Source organism: Rana temporaria, chromosome 6 (genome assembly GCF_905171775.1).
Source record: "Rana temporaria chromosome 6, aRanTem1.1, whole genome shotgun sequence".
Taxonomy (NCBI): Eukaryota; Metazoa; Chordata; class Amphibia; order Anura; family Ranidae; genus Rana; species Rana temporaria.
In genome coordinates, this window is record NC_053494.1 from 17300607 (window position 1) to 17319513 (window position 18907).

Consider the following 18907-nt stretch of genomic DNA (forward strand, 5'->3'; position numbering starts at 1 on the left):
CTTTCAGGGGGGAGAAGATACCTGTGTAATACAGGTATTTTCTCCCACTTCCGGGCATAGACAACTGCATGATCTGCGGGTATCTACGCCACCAACACCCCCCCCCCCCGCTGTCTTCTGGGAGACACACAGGTCCCAGAAGGGACCATTCGGGTCGCGCATGCGCAGTAGGGAACCAGGAAGTAAAGCCACAAGGCTTCACTTGCTGATTCCCTCACCGAAGATGGCGGCGGCAGCACCCAAGAGCCAAGGGACAGATCGGCTTCGGGTGCCGACATCGCGGGCGCCCCCCAGGACAGGTAAGTGTCCTTATTTTAAAAGTCAGCAGCTGCAGTATTTGACCTTTAATGGCCAGGACATTTTATGCGATACGGCACTGCGTCGCTTTAACTGACAATTGCGCGGTGGTGCGACGCTGTAGCCAAACAAAATTTACGTCTTTTTTTGCCCACAAATAGAGTTTCTTTTGGTGGTATTTTATTTTTTGCGCCATAAACAAAGCGACAATTTTGATAATTTTTTTTACTTTTTGCTATAACATATCCAAAAAAAAATTTTAGGCCGATATATATTCCTCATATTTTTGATTAAAAAAAATCTCAATGGACGTATATTGATTGGTTTGCGCAAAAGTTATTGCGTCTATAAATCATGAGATAGATCTAGGGACTTTTATTTGTATTTATAGTTTTTACTGGTAATGGCGACGATCTTTGATTTTTAGCGGGGCTGCGACATTGCAGCAGACAGATCTGACCCCAAATGACACTTTTACGGGACCAGTGACATTATTACATTGATCAGTGCTATAAAAATGCACTGATTAATGTAAAAATGACAATTAACTGTGTTCCCTGGGTGTGTTCTAACTGTAGGGGGGAATGAGCTGCCAGGGACATGACAGATCACTATTCCCGATCACTGGGAACAGAAGATCTCTGACATGTCATCTGGCAGAACAGGGAATTTCCTTGTTTACATAGGCAGGTCCTGTACAGAAGACGAGTCCTCTGGACCCACGGACACGCCCCTGCGGCGCGCGCGCGCTCCCACGCTATCTCCTATGCAAAGACCAACATACACCTACGGCCTTTCCATTACCATTACAGACCTTATTTTACATCCAGTGATGCCATCACTGAGTCTCTGAACTTGTTTTTTTTTAACATCTCTTTTTATACAGTGCTGTGGTACAGAAGTGGTTGAGGAGCTGATGTACAGATTATTAATACAGTGGAACCTCGGATTGCGAGTAACGCGGTTAACGAGCGTTTCGCAATATGAGCGCTGTATTTAAAAAAATCCTGACTCGGTTTGCGAGTGTTGTCTCGCAAAATGAGCAGGATTCAAGCCAAAACGGTGTGCAGTACCACGTTTGGCCTGAGGTGGGGGGCGCCGGAGCCGAGTAGAGTCGACCGGCGCCGATCAGCACCGTTCCGGAATGCTTGGAAGATCTCGGAAATACTCCTGTTCCCAAGCCTTTCGTTCAGCCATGGTGTCCTCGGGCCTTTCTGAGTGATTCCGAGGCTCTGCGGTGCCCCCCCCCCCCCCCACCTCTGGCCACATGCGGTATTGCATGCCATTGAAGACAATGTGGAACAAATTATTTTCGTTTCCATTGACTTCAATGGGATTATTCTTGTTATCCGAGGTTCCACTGTAACTAAAAATATGTATTTGCTGAAGATGGAATCATGATTCTCTCTGCAGAACCTGTGAACTGTGCTAGTCTTGCCGATCGTGCATTGACAGTAATCAGGGCCAGCAGATTGGTGTGGATGAATGATTTCTGTTTATAGATTGGTCAGACTTAATGCACGACTTCCTGAGCTTCAATGCCGTGTCTGTCTTCTATTTCCACCCATTTCCCCGCCGTCACCCTCCAGGGGCCCTCTGGGTGTATTGCACTATAATGTGGCAGCCTGCAAGCTCTGCTGAACACAGAGGAATTCTGGGTAATTAGAACAAACCGCACGCTCGCTCGGTCGCTCACGCCATGCACTTTACAGGGTCACCTCAAGTGCGCTCCTGAATGCGTTTTGAAGTGTAATTCAACCTTTCTGGGCAATTTCAGTTTCTGGGAGGAAAAAATCACAATAAGTGTATATTTGGTTTGTGCTAAAGATGTATAACATCTACAAAAGATGGTGGACCAGATCGAGATACGGCGGCGTATCTCCTGATACGCCGTCGTATCTCTGAGTTCCGTCGGTCGTATCTATGCGCCTGATTCATAGAATCAGTTACGCATAGATCTCCCTAAGATCCGACAGGTGTAAGTGACTTACACCGTCGGATCTTAGGCTGCAATCTCACGCTGGCCGCTAGGTGGCGCTTCCGTTTGTTTACGCGACGAATATGCAAATGAGGAGTTACGCCGATTCAGAAACGAACGACCGCCCGGCACTTTTTTTTAACGTCGTTTGCGTTCGGCTTTTTCCGGCGTATAGTTACCCCTGCTATATGCGGCGTATCCTATGTTAAGTATGGCCGTCGTTCCCGGTTCGAATTTTTAATTTTTTACGTTGTTTGCGTAAGTCGGTCGCGAATACAGATGGACGTAATTTACGTTAACGTTGAAACCAATGACGTCCTTTCGACGTCATTTGGAGCAATGCACGCTGGGATATTTTACGGACGGCGCATGCGCCGTTCAACTAAAACGTCAAAAAACGCGGGGTCAACATAAATTTAAATAAAACACGCCCCCTACATCCCCATTTGAATTACGTGGCCTTACGCCGCAACACATACGCTACGCCGCTCTAACTAAGGGCGCAAGTTCTTTGTGAATAAAGAACTTGCGCCCAAAGTTAGAGCGGCGTAACGTATCGGAGATACGTTACGTGGGCTGGATAGATACGCCAATGTATCTGAATCCGGCCCAGTGTGTTATATATATATATATATATATATATATATATATATATATATATATATATATATATATACAGTATATATTATTCTCTAAATATTTATAAATACTGGAATTTATGCAGCTATGATGCTATACTGGTAATGGCAGTGATCAGCGACTGACAGCGGGACTGTGATAGGGTGATGGGCAATCTGGAGCTGCTGTAACAGACCCTGGCTGGGAGGGTCACTAACTGACACTGATTTTGCTAGTGACACTAATACAGTAATCAGTGACAATACTATACTAATGCCACTGGCTGAGAAGGGGTTAACTATTTGCAGGGCCGCCATCAGGGGGGTACAGGCATTACACCTGTAAGGGGCCCGATGGTCCCCAGGGGCCTGGCTGCCCCCCTGTTTTTGTATTTTTTTTTGTTTAACCCCGCCCCCCCCCACTTTTAGAAACTCGTGGCAGGCCCCCCCCCCCCCACGTTGTTTTTTTAAAATCAATAAACTTTTTTTTTTTTTATTTATTTTAAATTTGTTTTGTTTTGTTTCGTCTGACCCCCCCCCCCCCCCCCCCCCCACCTATAGCAACCAGTTCAGTGATGTTGCTTATGCTGGCCATACACTATACGAAAAATCGGGCGAAAATCGGTCGTTCGTTTTTCGAACAGTTAATGGGCACAAAATCGATAATCGTCGGGACGTGTTTGAGCCGAAAAAACGAAGGACAAGTTTGAAAATGTTTCTGCCGAACGAAGGATAAATTGAAAGGTTAATGTGTTTCCCGTCCGAACTTTCTGCACTAGGTATATGTAAAAAAAAAAACGACCCAATTTTTTTTTATTTATGTTCACTGAACGATTTATCGGTCATTACATGATGGCACTATCGTTTGCGCTCACGACCGAACGTTCGTTTTTCAAAAGTTCGTTCGGACGGTTTTTCGTGTATGGCCAGCATTAGTCTGAGATGATGTCCTCCACCTGCTGCAGGCTCTCCAGTGATCAGTCCATAGATTGTCGTTTCTGAGCTCTGAGCCTCTCGACCATTGAAGTTGATGGTAACCCTGGATGATACCTAACAAAGTTGCACTTGATTGCGATGTGTTGCAGCAAACCTACTGAGGTGCGTCGTTAACCACCCCATTTAAAGTGAATGGACTGTAATGCACCTCAACAAAAAAAAAAAAAAAAATTTGGGGGCATGCTGCAGCACCCCACAATGCACATTGTAGGATGTGGTGCGCTGTAGTGCATTCTGGTGGTGCGTTGCTGTGCCATATAAAATGCATGGCATGCATGAATGCACCAATACTGTATGTGCAGGCTGCATCATTGCCTGTTACAGTAAAGCATGAATGTAAATGTTTATTACCCAACACACTGCTGTGAATGCTTCAAGCACCATGTGAAGAAAGAAGTTTGCCTATCTGGTAAGTGGTGTTTTTAAACTTCACTCATAAAACTCCGGGAGTCTGCTTTTCCAAACTTTTGAATGTGTCAGAGTGTCCCCCACTGATAAAGGAACCATGGAACCCACTGGCATGACCAAACATGGCACACAATGTCAGAGGAACTCTGGCTCCCACCAACAGGAGGAACCATGGTTGTGGACTCTGGTTCCTCCTCTCAGCTCCTACATCATTACAGAACACAGTAGTGCTGTATGGGTTGGCAGGAGGGAACCATGCCACCCACCAGCAAGAGGAACCATTGTATTCACCAGTAGAAGAACCATGGCACCCACTGGCAGGAGGGGTCATGCCACTAATCAGAAAGAGGAACCATTGCACCCAGAGGCAAGAGGAACCATTGCACCCAGAGGCAAGAGGAACCATGCACCCACTGATGGTTGAACCATGGCACCCACTGGCAGGAGGAACCATGGCAACCACTGTCATTAGAACCATGGCTGTGCACTCGGTTTACTCCTGTCTGTTCCTATGTCATTACAGAACACCATTTTGATGTAGGAGATGGTAGTAGGAATTATGACACCCAAAGCAAAAGAATCCATGGCATCCACCAGTAGAAGAACCATGGCACCCACTAGCAGGAGGAATCATGGAACCCACTGGCAGTAGGAGTCATGCCACCCATCAGCAAGAGGAACCATGGCACCCACTGATTAATGAACCATGACGCCCACTGGCAATAGGAACTATGTCATAAGCTAAAAGAATCATGGCACCCACTAGCAGAAGGAACCATGGCATCCACAGATAGAGGAACTGTGGCAGCCACTGACAGGAGAGACCATGGTTGTGTACTCTGGTTCCTCCTGCTAACTCCTACATCATTAGAGAACACAGTAGTGACATAGGGGTCATCAGAAGGAGCCATGCCACCCACCAGCAGCTGGAGCCATGCCACCCACCAGCAGGAGTAACCATGCCACCCATCAGCAGGAAGAACCATGCCACCAGCAGAAGGAGAAACCATGCCATCCACCAGCAGCAGGAGCCATGCCACCCATCATTGGAAGAAACCATGGCCCCCACCAGCGGGAACCATGCCACCCACCAGCAGGAAGAACCATAGCCCCCACTAGCAGGAGGATCCACAGAACCCACTGATATATGAACCATAGCACCCACTGGCAGTAGGAACCATGCCACCCACCAGGAAGAGGAACCCTGACAATCACTGGCAGGAGGAACCATGGCACCTACCATCACCTGGAGCTCTGCAAGAGAGTGAATTTTCATTACATCAACCACCAATAAGGCTTCTTCTTTCGCAGCGTGCTTTCCTTCCAGTGTTGTTCAGAGGGTCACCTTAGGAAGCCTACAAATGATGGAGTTGTGGATGACCTTGACCAGCTTCATGAACTTGGATAAGATGTGTCGAAATGTTTTTCAAGGCTGATCAGAGGTTCCACACCAGCTGTGAACCAGCTTCGCCCGCTTTACCAGCAACAACGTGACTGTCCTGTAACATATTACTGTGACTCATGTATATTTACATTCCTATGCATTACCATATAGATGACCAGCTAATTGCACAATTCTCAGTAAAGACGTTCCAGGTAATGTTCTGATGAGTGTATTATTTACAGTAGAACCTGATAGGATACCAGCATAGGATTCTGGGAAAACGTAACTGCCACCCCTAGCGTGTGCCCCCCTCCTCACTGGTGCCAAGACAGACACGATGTATACGTGTGTCTCCATGGAGAAGGAGAATTCCACGGGGAGATGTGAATGTGACACCTAGGAATCAAATACTCTCTCCGATCGCAGAGCCGTGTTACACTCGCATCGCTCTGCAACAACGCTCACCGCCCTTTGAAATGCAAATCGCTTAAAGTAATGTAACTATGGCAGGTTAATAGGAACGCTTTTATGTTCTGCGTTTGATGGTAGGGCCTGATGACGCTCGCCTCGTTCTTCTTAGAATTGTTGTTTTTTAACGACAACCTCCGTGTACGATGAGAACCTGTACAGTTTTCCTCTTTTCCTTTTTAATATAGAATAAGGAATGGATTTTGGACCCCAAACCAAACAAAAAAGGGGGGTTAGGGCAGTTGGACTATTGCGCTACGATAAACAATTGTAAAAATTGCAAGTGTAAAGGAGAATATAAATTTTATTAACACAAAAGACAAAAAAATACAAACAAAAATACAAATGAAAATGGTGACGACCCATGTGTATCACCACAGTAGTCAACCCCTAAAGGGGGTCACTAAGTGATTACAACCAAAAACGTAAATGTATTTTATTATGATTTATGTGATATGTTTGGTGTCCAGACTTTGTTTTTTTGTTTGTGTGTTTGTATTGTTTTGTGTATTTTTCGTTTTTTTTTGTCTGTTTTTATAGCACCATCTTTGAGAGTTTTTTTTATTTTCGGAAAACTCTTGCAGTACTGTGACTGAAGTTGTCTTTGGGCCAGATTCTCGTCCAGCGGCGTATCTTTGCGGCGGCGTAACGTATCCGATTTACGTTACGCCTCTGCAACTTAGACGGGCAAGTGCTGTATTCTCAAAGCACTTGCTCCATAAGTTGCGGCGGCGTAGCGTAAATCGGCCGGCGTAAGCCCGCCTAATTCAAATTTGGAACAGGGGGCGTGTTTTATGTAAATGTTATGTGACCCGACGTGATTGACGTTCACGAACGGCGCATGCGCCGTCCGTGGTAATCTCCCAGTGTGCATTGTTCCTAATACGCCGCAAGGACGTATTGGTTTTGACGTGAACGTAAATTAAGTCCAGCCCCATTCACGGACGAGTTACGCAAACAACGTAAAATGTTAAAATTTAGTCGCGGGAACGACGGCCATACTTAACATTGGTACGCCGCACTTACGCCACCATATATCAGGGGTAACTATACGCCGGGAAAAACCTAACGTAAACGGCGTAACTTTACTGCGTCGGCCGGGCGTACATTCGTGAATTTGCGTATCTAGCTGATTTACATATTTTGACGCGTAAATCAGCGTACACGCCCCTAGCGGCCAGCGTAAATATGCAGTTACGATCCGACGGCGTAAGAGACTTTCGCCTGTCGGATCTAATAGATATCTATGCGTAACTGATTCTAAGAATCAGGCGCATAGATACGACGGCACAACGCAGAGATACGACGGCGTATCTGGAGATACGCCGTCGTATCTCCACAGAGAATCCGGGCCCTAGTATTTAAAGTCGCATCATATCTTGTGCTACTTGTAAAATCAATACATTTTGTACCTTTTTAAATTAAAACACTGATTGAGACCCTCTGTTATCGAAATAACTGCGATTTGACCCTGGTAGCCTTACCTGGGTCTCATTTTGTATGTTTCACTCCCTATGTGCCTTGGCCACCCATTACCCTGTCCGCCGGTTCATTGGTTTTTCTTCCTTGGCCCAGTTTTGGTAGGTTCTGACCACTGCAGATCAGGAACATCCCACAAGAGCTGCAGGTTGAGTTGCTCTGACCCAGTTTGAGTTGCTCTGACTAGCCATCACATTTTGGCCATTGTCAAAGTCACTTGCTGCCTAATTTATCCCATCCACTTTCAGGTGAGATAATCAATGTTATTCATGTTATCTGGCAATGGTGATAATGTTATGGCTGATCGGTGTACTGCGTGTTCAGTTAGACTTTAACCTGCTCACCCTGGCATCCCTTTAAAAAGTTCTGAACACCCTGGGGAAAGAGGGGGAGAATCACCTTCTATAGCTCTTATACCAGTTACTGCAATGATAGGCATGGTGGTAGAGCTGTGGGCCCAAAAAAAGAGGATAAGGTTTTAGATCCAACATTTTCAGAGGCAACTTTTGTTGGAAAAAGAACAGCAAGTAATGTAAAGTTGTTAATAAACTGACAATACTGTGTGCATTATACCTATCTATGCAGCAGGTGGCGCTGTGGTATTATAGTGTATAGTTCTTATATTCTATGATATAACAGGATGTATTGTCTATCTATGCTCAATGTACTTGTTTGTGTTCTCTTCCTGTCTGTCTCCATAATAATAAAAAGCATGTAATATATTTCTCCATAAAAGTAATGCTGTTTGCTGTATCCAAGGAGCTTCCAAAGCATGATTTCAATACTTGGCTACTAACTTTGGGGTTACTGCTACTACTTTAGTAGTCTAAAGAATGTGGCGAGAATAAGGGCCTGTTCACATCAGTGGTTGCATAGTAAAATAACAGTGGTGCAGAGGTGCCGATTACAGTGCACCAGATTGTTTGTTTTGTTTTTCTAAAGTGAACTTTAAGGAAATTTCACATTTCACATTTCATTAAAGGGTAGGCAGAATAAAAAATAAATAAAAAATAACAAACATGTTATACTTGCCTCCACTGTGCAGCTCGTTTTGCACAGAGTGTCCCCGAACCCTGTCTTCTGGGGTCCCTCGGCGGCTGTCTCGGCTCCTCCTTGCAATAGCTTTCTACCTTCATGCGAGCGAGCATGGTGGAAAGCTTTTGCGAGCGTGCTCCCGTGATACAGCGGCGGGCAAAGCCGCTGACTGTATCACTCGGCCCCGGCGCGCCGCGTCATCCGCTGTGATTGACAGCAGCGCCAGCCAATAGCTGCACTGCTATCAATCCGTCCAGTCTAGCCAATCAACGGCCAGGCTGGGAACCGAAGACCATGACATGGACGCGCGCGGGTCAGGTAAGTAAAACGGGGGTTCGGGGTGGCCGGTACCATCGGATGCTTTTTCACCTTAATGCATAGGATGCATTAAGGTGAAAAAACTTTTGCCTTTACAACCCCTTTAAGTTCTATTGGCTGAAGCTCAGTGCAAGGTGGTGGACTGTGTCGCACTGCTCTGCGCTGAAGTACTTTCTGTTCACGCACATCACTGTAACCTGGTGGTGTCAACGGGCCTGGTAGGTAACAAGGCGTTTTACCCTGTCTTGTGCCCACACTGGAGTACCTGCATAGCAGAGACCCGCCGTACCTGGTGTGAATGTGCCTTAACAGCGCCACAGATATATTGTAATTCCAGCTCATTTTTATTTCACACAACCAGAGGTCACAAGAAAAAAACGTGACCAAGCACAAGTCTATGCTTTACAATCTGTTGTCCAATATTCTCCCTATTTACTATCAGCATCTAAGCCCTGATGAAGGGGGAGCATTGAGCCCCTAAAACGCGTTTCTTGTGAGAAATAAAGATTCATTGGACTTGTATTATGTCTATGGCTCTCTCATTCTCTCCTATACCAAATATGGGAGACGAGGAAGCCGGAAGGGCCAGATTTGTAGTGAGATTATCTATATCCTTATTTTTCTGTAGAATGACAGAGACGCATAGCAGATGGAAAAAGCAGATGTTCCGTTTTATTCTATTGTACACTTTAGAGAATTGCCTATAATAGTTTGGTTCCTGGAAAGCATTTTGTGAACAGTGCATGGAACTCACAAATAGACCTCAAATTCATGAAATGCTTTTGCAAAGTAAATTCAGAAATAAAGTTAGTCACATATAAAAATTGCTATGGCTTTTAAGGTAAATTTAACCACTTGCCTACTGGGCACTTTCACCCCCTTCCTGCCCAGGGCAGTTTTCAGCTTTCTGCGCTGTTGCACTTTAAATGACGAATGCGCGGTCATGCAACAATGTGCCCAAACAAAATATTTATCATTTTTTTTCACACAAATAAATCTTTCTTTTGGTGGTATTTAATCACCACTTGGTTTATATTTTTTGCTAAATTAACGAATACAGATCAAAAATGTTGAAAGAAAAAACAAAAAACATTTTTATTGTTTATTATAAAATTTTGAAAACAGGTAATTTTTCTCCTTTGATGTGCGCTGATGAGGCGGCACTGATGAGGCTGCACTGATGAGCACTAATAGGATGCACTGATAGGCTGCACTGATAGCCAGCAATGCTACGTGACACTGGTGGGCACTGATTGGCAGCACTGGTGGGCACAGATTGGCAGCACTGTTGGGACTGCACTGATAATCGGTGCCCTGATTATCAGTGTAAATGTCCCTTTTACACAAGCCGGTTATTGGCTCTCTTGTTTAAAAAATGTTTTTGGAGCTTCCCCCTTGCTTTTCATATGATCGCATTGCTGCACGCATCCATCCATTGACTGATACCTATGTACACTCCGAGAGGAATTACCAGCTGGGAATAGAGGGCCAGATTCACAAAAGAGATACGACGGCGTATCTCCTGATACGCCGTCGTATCTCTGTGATCCGCCCGTCCTAACTATGCGACTGATTCATAGAATCAGTTACGCATAGCTAGCCCTAAGATCCGACAGGTGTAGTTGACTTACACTGTCGGATCTTAAGGATGCAATTCTAGGCGGCCGCTAGGTGGCGAGGACATTGCGGTCGGCGTAGAATATGCAAATGACTAGTTAGGGCGATCCCCAAACGTCCGCGTTACCCGTCGCTCTAACTTTACGTTGTTTCCGTCGAGATACGCGTCGTAAAATTAGGGCTGAGCCCTAGGTGTTCTAAGCCATGTTAAGTATGGCCGTCGTTCCCGCGTCGAAATTTAAAACATCACGTCTTTAATGGCGCTGGACGCCATTTACGTTAACGCCAAAACCAATGACGTCCTTGCGACGTCATTTAGCGCAATGCATGTCGGGTAATTTACCCGACGGAGCATGCGCAGTACGCTCGGCGCGGGAACGCGCCTAACTTAAATGGTGCCCGCCCCATTTGAATTGGGCGGGCTTGCGCCGAGCGCATTTACGTTACACCGCCGCAAGTTTACAGGTAAGTGCTTTGTGAATCAGGCACTTACGCTGCAAGCTTGCGGCGGTGTAACGTAAATGGATTACGTTACGCCGCCGCTGCGTAGCGGAAATGTATGTGAATCTGGCCCAGAAAGAGTATATCAGCCTTCATAGGAATCGGTGTTGGAATTACCGTGCAACTTATCCAGAGAGATTACTTTCGGGCACTGTTATCACATTTTGGTGAGTAGATTACCAAGGGGAGTGACAGCAAGTGTGAAAAGTGACGGAGATTGCGATATACCATCACCTCTCTAATTGCTGAGATTCAACACAATATTTAAACTGCTACAATATATGGACAGTGAGCCATATACACCGCTGATCCCATGTTAATGGATCTAGTAATGTGAATGCTCGTTGTGGAGTTTTTGGATCTTCTTTTGATTTTCCTTTTAAATGTATCCGAGGAAAGTAGGCATATCAGTGTTGCAGGATATGGTGACATATTATTTTGGAAACTAATATTCCAAGTATAGCGCTGTTAATATTTTATAATAGCAATTCTTGAATTGTCGAGTGAAATATATTTTTTAATACCTTTTTATATCATTGACGTCAAACAGACTGAGAGCAGCCAACGTGACGAAAAGGTGAGAACTGCCCACGTATGGCACGCTCTGTAGCTCAGACATAATGCTTTAAAAACAGAAAGACGAGGTTAACTCAATTCATTTAATTCAATTCAACATTTACAGCTTACAGTGCTTGGTAGATGGTCAGAATGTTTAGAATTCTGAACTCAGATAAACTGCTATAAGGCATATACAGTACTAGTCAGTGTTCATTTTGGCAGCAAATTTCGATTTAGTTTTAGTCTTAAACTAAAATTGCATTTTAGTTTTAGTCCTAATGGAATGTGCCCCCCACCCTCTGCACAATACACAGCCCCCCCCCCCCCCACAGTACACAGCACACAGACCCCCACAGTACACAGCCCCCCAGCCTCTGCACAATACAAAGCCCCCCACAGCACACAGCCCCCCACCCTCTGCACAATACAAAGCCCCCCACAGTACACAGCCCCCCACCCTCTGCACAATACAAAGCCCCCCACAGTACACAGCAAACAGCCCCCCTCCCTCTGCACAATACAAAGCCCCCCACAGTACACAGTACACAGCCCCCCACCCTCTGCACAATACAAAGCCCCCACAGTACACAGCCCCCACCCTCTGCACAATACAAAGCTCCCCACAGTACACCGCACACAGCCCCCTCCCTCTGCACAAAACAAAGCCCCCCACAGCACACAGCCCCCACCCTTTGCACAATACAAAGCCCCCCACAGCACACAGCCCCCCTCCCTCTGCACAATACAAAGCCCCCACAGTACACAGCAAACAGCCCACCTCCCTCTGCACAATACAAAGCTCCCCACAGTACACAGCACACAGCCCCCTCCCTCTGCACAATACAAAGCCCCCCACAGTACACAGCACACAGCCCCCCTCTTTCTGCACAATACAAAGCCCCCCACAGCACACAGCCCCCCTCCCTCTGCAGAAAACAAAGCCCCCCACAGTACACAGCAAACAGCCCCCCTCCCTCTGCACAATACAAATCTCCCCACAGTACACAGCACACAGCCCCCCTCTTTCTGCACAATACAAAGCCCCCCACAGCACACAGTACACAGCCCCCCACCCTCTGCACAATACAAAGCCCCCCACAGTACACAGCCCCCCTCCCTCTGCACAATACAAAGCTCCCCACAGTACACAGCCCCCCTCCCTCTGCACAATACAAAGCTCCCCACAGCACACAGCCCCCACCCTCTGAACAATACAAAGCCCCCCACAGTACACCGCACACAGTCCCCATCCCTCTGCACAATACAAAGCTCCCCACAGCACACAGCCCCCCACCCTCTGCACAATACAAAGCCCCCACAGTACACAGCACACAGCCCCGCATGCACCGTTTGGGAAAAACGTCAATCACGTCGGGTCACAGTATATTTACATAAAACCTGATCCAAATTTAAATTAGGCGGGCTTACGCCGGCTGATTTACGCTACGCCGCCGCAACTTACGGAGCAAGTGCTTTGAGAATACAGCACTTGCCCGTCTAAGTTGCGGAGGCGTAACGTAAATCGGATACGTTACGCCGCCGCAAAGATACGCGGTTCTATTTGAATCTAGCCCTAAGTGCGTGTAAAGGCAGGTGTCCCAATACTTTTGACAATATAGTGTATATTCAAGTGAATGGGCTGGCCCTATGTGACCAGCAAAATCGCGTGGAAATCCCTCAACAGAATCCCGAAGCAGGGAACCCTCGTTCCTACTAGGCAATGATGTGAATGGGCCGAATCCTCTGTCTGAAGTTCAGGTTTAAAGCCCAACTCCGGGTCGTAGGAGTTTAAATGTCCTGAGCCAACAGACAGTGTTTTTTTTTTTTTCTAATGCGAGAATACACATTTGTCTGCCCCTAAGGTACATTACTTACAAATTTGATCACAGCGGGAGGGGGGATCAGGTCTTTGATTTATAATTATAGTGATGCTTTCAGCCACAATATCTGCCGCAGCACGCTGTATTTCATTTGGATTAAAGAACACGAACGTAAGTAAGTTTTCCTAACTTGTTAGCATTCCTCCAGCCCCACCGTATCCAGGATGAATTAATGAGCAATCGCACGCCTGTTAATCTGCTTTATTACCGCACATCAGTTGGCTTCATAACAAGGGCGGAAGTACGTACGCAAGTACATTGCCTATTAGAATACATTATACTTCATACACATATAAATATCAGGCCACGCCGCGAGACCGGACCATCCATCTCGTTACTAACGCACATGACGCTGCCGCGATGCAGCCGCCAACAGCAGGAAATTTGCTTCGTTCATTAAAACGCACTTTGCCACAGATCCTATTACCACTTCAGCGCCAGAATGTGTATATTTAATCCTGTGACATTTTGTGCAATAAAAATGTACACTTCTTAGAGGATTTTTTATTTCATGTAACCTTTTCCTTAAATGCCCTTTTTTTTGTTTTGATGTCTTAACAACACTGAATTATGATTATAACACCTAGCTTGAAATCTTTTGTGCTTATTTATTTTTGCTGCTCCTGCTGCTTGACAAATGCGGCATGTATGTATTTTTAGGCTAAAGTCCTTAAACTGATGTAGACCCTAATCTGGATGAACAGCAGTGGCGGCTGGTGCTCCAAATTTTTTGGGGTGGGTGCAAACAAACTGAAAAAAATCCCCTATCAAACGCAGCCACAGTCCCTATCAAACGCAGCCACAGTCCCTATCAAACGCAGCCACAGTCCCTATCAAACGCAGCCACAGTCCCTATCAAACGCAGCCACTGTGCCCATCAAATGCAGCCACTGTGCCCATCAAACGCAGCCACTGTTCCCATCAATGAGAAGGGTAATAGGTAAAAGATGGCTTCAGCTCCTGTTCTCCACCCGTAGAAAACTCCTCAGACGCGTTTCGTCCTTTTCGGGGCTTAATCGTAGTGGCATTTACATACTGTATATACCATACCTGGCCGGTCCTTTTTAGAAGCTGGAAATCACTGAAGTAGACACCAATACTCCAGTGATCTCCACTTGCTTCTTGGTCCTGCATTGAGCATCTGGCCTGCCGTATTATGAGCACAGGAAGTCGGCTGCTTGGCACAGGCGCCATTCAGAGAGTGCTTTACATTTTCTGAATGAATGCAAAGTGTTCTCTGATTGCATGAGGTGGGGAGACAGGGCAGTGATGTTACAATCTCCACCTCCTCCAATCAGAGAACACTTTGCAATCATTCAGAAAATTGTAAGCAGTCTCTGAATGGCCACTGTGCCAAACAGCTGACCTCCTGTGCTCATAATGCAGCAGGCCAGACGCTCAGCACAGGACCCAGAAGCAAGTGGATATCACTGGAGTACTGGTGTTTATCTCAGTGATTTCCAGCATCCGGGGGGAACCGCCCAGGTATGGTATATACAGTACTTAGAGGCCACCACGATCATGCCCTGAAAAGGGCGAAACGCATCTGAGGAGTTCTCTACGGATGGACAACCGGAGCTGAAGCCATCTTTTACCTATTACCCATCTCATTCACATTTATGCAACATGTCGTTGTTGCAGCCTGTAGTGTACTTAGGTTTTGTGCTGCCCTAGGCCTGACTAAACTTGTGCACCCCCTAATTTAAATATGACCCACCCCTTCCTGTCAAGGCCACACCCTTTTCTGTTTAAGACCTGCCCAGAAATTTGTGGTCCAGGATGATAGGACAAGTAAATTAGAAGCGCCGCCCCCCACAGTTGCAGAATGCCGGCCGCCCGCATATCGGTAAGCAGTGCGGCTGCTTTGTGGGGACTAATTTGCCTCCCAGCCCAGTCCGTCCCATAAGGCCCCATACACACGACCGGATCTATCCGCTGGGATTGATCCGCGGATCAGTTCCAGCAGATAGATCCGGTCGTGTGTATGGCCTAGCGGACATTTCCCAGCGGATAAAAATCCAGCCGACGGATTCCCAGCGGATAAAAATTTCTTAGCATGCTAAGAAATCTATCCGCTGGAATCCAGTCCAGCGGACTGATCCGGTCGTCTATACAGACTCACCGGGTCAGTCCGTCCGCTCCCATCCCTCGCATGCGTCGTAATGATTCGACGTATGCGTGGAAGTATTTACCTTCCAGGGTCGCGCACGTCGCCGCGTCATCGGCGCGGCCACGTCATCGCGGATGTATTCCGCGGGGATTTCGATCTGATGGTGTGTACAGCCATCAGATCCAAATCCGCCAGAGGATTTATCCGCTGGAAACGGTCCGGCGGACTGTTTCCAGCGGATATCCTCTCGTCTGTACGAGGCCTTAGACTAACGCTACACTAGCATGTTTTAATGGACCTTGCTTTGTTCACTGGTCATTGGTCACAAATCATTTGGTGGAGAGGGGATAATAGTGGGGGGTTGTTTTTCAGGGATTGGGTTTGGCCCCTTGGTTCCAGTGAAGTGAACTCCTAAGGCGTCAGCATACCAATACATTTTCGTCAATTTTTTGCTCACATGTAGAAGATGAATAAAATGTGCATCAAAACAGACCATCAAGATGTTCTACGTCAAAGGTCCTCCTTACGCGTTTCATCAGAGTGCAGTAATACGAGGCGTGACAGACATATGCAAGCACGCTCTAAATACTCAGGAGGCCAGATATTATGAAACTGGAACTTCAATGAATACACAGTTGTGCTTTCAAATATCGGAACTGGTAGAACCACCATTAGCATAACCGGTATATTCCCACCACAAAATAAAAATAGCTGATTCTCAATGAATGAACCACACCAAACTGCAAGGTACTACAGTTTGGTGTCCCTAAATGTGCTACGTTTGTGCCACGTTCTAATGTGAATTGGCCCTAAAGGCTGAATGTTCAGATTCTTGCATAAACCCAATTGTGACTGGTTCTTGTTAAAGTGGAGGTTCACCCGGAAATGAAAATTTTTAACATTAGATTGAGGCTCATTTTGTCATAGGGAATCGGGTAGTATTTTTAAAATCGAAGCAGTACTTACCGTTTTAGAGATACATCTTCGCTGCCGCTTCCGGGTATGGGCTGCGGGACTGGGCGTTCCTATTTGATTGACAGTCTTCCGGCGGTCGCATCTATCGCGTCATGATTTTCCAAAAGTAGCCGAACGTCGGTGCGCAGGCGCCGTATGGAGCCGCGCCGACGTTCGGCTTCTTTCGGCTACTCATGACGCGATAGATGTGACCGTCGGAAGCCTGTCGGAAGACTGTCAATCAAATAGGAACGCCCGCTCCCGAAGACCATACCCGGAAGCGGCAGCAAAGATGTATCTCTAAAACGGTAAGTACGGCTTCGATTTTAAAAATACTACCCGATTCCCCTTGACAAAATGAGCATGAATCTAATGTTAAATTTTTTTTTTAGGGTGAACTCCCGCTTTAAAGCAAAACAAAATAGCTATTGTAATCTTCTGCAGGGTAAGTTGTGGGTTTTATTTGAGTTGCCCTCGTGTTGATTATTGGTGGATGGAAAGGGGTTGCTTTGGGTAAGACAGATCACTTTTACATTCAAGCATTTTGAACCGTGAGATCTAAACATTATTTCTTGTCTGGTTTCAGGAGACTACTTTAGAATCTTAATGGATAAGAAAGTCACCGGCTTCCCCTTCAATGTCATGGAAAATCCAATGTACTGGGGCAGTACAGCAAATTACCTGGGACTGGCCTTGTTGTAAGTCTATTTTTAATTTTATTTAAATGAAGCAAGCCGTCAAATACATATTAGAAATACACACATAGGGAGCTATTATACCAAACCAAAGGATTTAAAATATGTAGATCGCATAGCCAGATCTTGGAACTCTCTGCAGTCGCAAAAAAGCGTGGTAAAGATCATGCCCCTTGCTTACTGATTGGACAATGATGAACCATTGCTCCCTCCTCCTGTTAGCACCTGCGCACTGCAGCAGTGATCTTCCTCCCCAGTTGATGCTGTGCAGAGTATCACAAGACTGATTTACCCAACTAAAAAATGATTCCTTGCAGTGGGTCTGCATTTGAACCAGAGGGTTAATTGCTCCTTTGGGTCTAGATAAGTGGTTCTCCAAACTTCCTAAGCATCTGACAGCTGTTTTAATAAAAGCCACAGATGGAGATTGGTGATTTTAACTTCCCCCAGCCTCCGTACCGATCATCGCTGATTGTCCCCTGTATCCTCCTTCGGCTCCCCTCTGTGTCCTCCTCTGCCCTCCTCCTGTCCCCCTCCGTTCCCCTCCATGTGCTCCTCTGGTTCCCCCCTCCGTTCCCCCTGTCCCAGATCTTTCAGGATGGAAAGCAGAGGAAGAAGCTGGTAAATCTGTAATTTGCCGTCTCCTTCTTTTTCTGAATGCACATTCTGTCCATTCATAACTGAGCATCGTAAACTGTGTTTACGATGCTTCAGTTTATGAATGGAGAGGAGCCGCAGTCTCCTGTCCATTCATATTCAGTGCAGCTGAGGCTGGAGAGAAAGGGACTGGGGAATCTCTAACATTAGTCCCTTTCCATGTCCCAAAGGAGAGATGTCAGGGTCTATTTAGACCACTGACACCTCACCAACCCCCCCCCCCAAAAGGGTTGAATAAAAAAAAAAAGAAAGAAACATTGTAAATAAATATTTTAAAGTAAAATTGTAAAAATAATATAAAATAAAAAACACTTACTGTCTACTCCGCCCCCCTCAAAAAAGAAAGCATTGTAAAATAAATATATATATATATAATGTGTGTGTGTGTATATATATATATATATATATATATATATATATATATATATATATATATATATATATATATATATGTATATATATTGTAAAAAATAATAAAATTAATTTATTGTAAAAAATAAAATTGGAAAAAAAAAATTAAATAACACACCTCATCAGTGCTGCATATTAGTGCCACTGTCACATGACATAAAAAAGTGTCAGTAATCGGTATCGGCGAGTACTTGAAAAAACGTATCGGTACTTATACTCGGCCTTAAAAAAGTGGTATCGGGACAACCCTAGTTAAGAGTCCTTAGGGTTGAAAAATGTAATGAGGAAGGTAAGCCGGCCCCTATGTCATGCGGACACCCCTATGGGAGCAAACTGTGAAAAGGACAGAAATGTTATTTGGGTACAGTGACGCACGACCGTGCAATCGTCAGTTAAAACAACGTAGTGCCGTATCACCAAAAATCGCCTGGTCATGAAGAGGGGTAAATCTTTTGCAGGCATCAAGAGCTTAGGCGTTAATTTATTCCGGCCATTGAATGCTCCTGGATGCACTGGCAGTGGTGTTTTTTTTCTGCCTTTAAAG

The 18907-nt window shown here is 45.8% G+C and overlaps 1 protein-coding gene across 1 annotated transcript in view; it reads left to right on the forward strand.

The window, feature by feature from the left end:
* The window catches only part of PEMT (phosphatidylethanolamine N-methyltransferase), a 156812-nt gene that overhangs the window by 98800 nt on the left and 39105 nt on the right, over positions 1-18907 (forward strand). The window contains exon 5 of the mRNA XM_040356345.1: positions 17187-17298. Coding sequence (XP_040212279.1) covers positions 17187-17298 — 112 coding nt within the window. The remainder of the gene's footprint in view (positions 1-17186; positions 17299-18907) is intronic.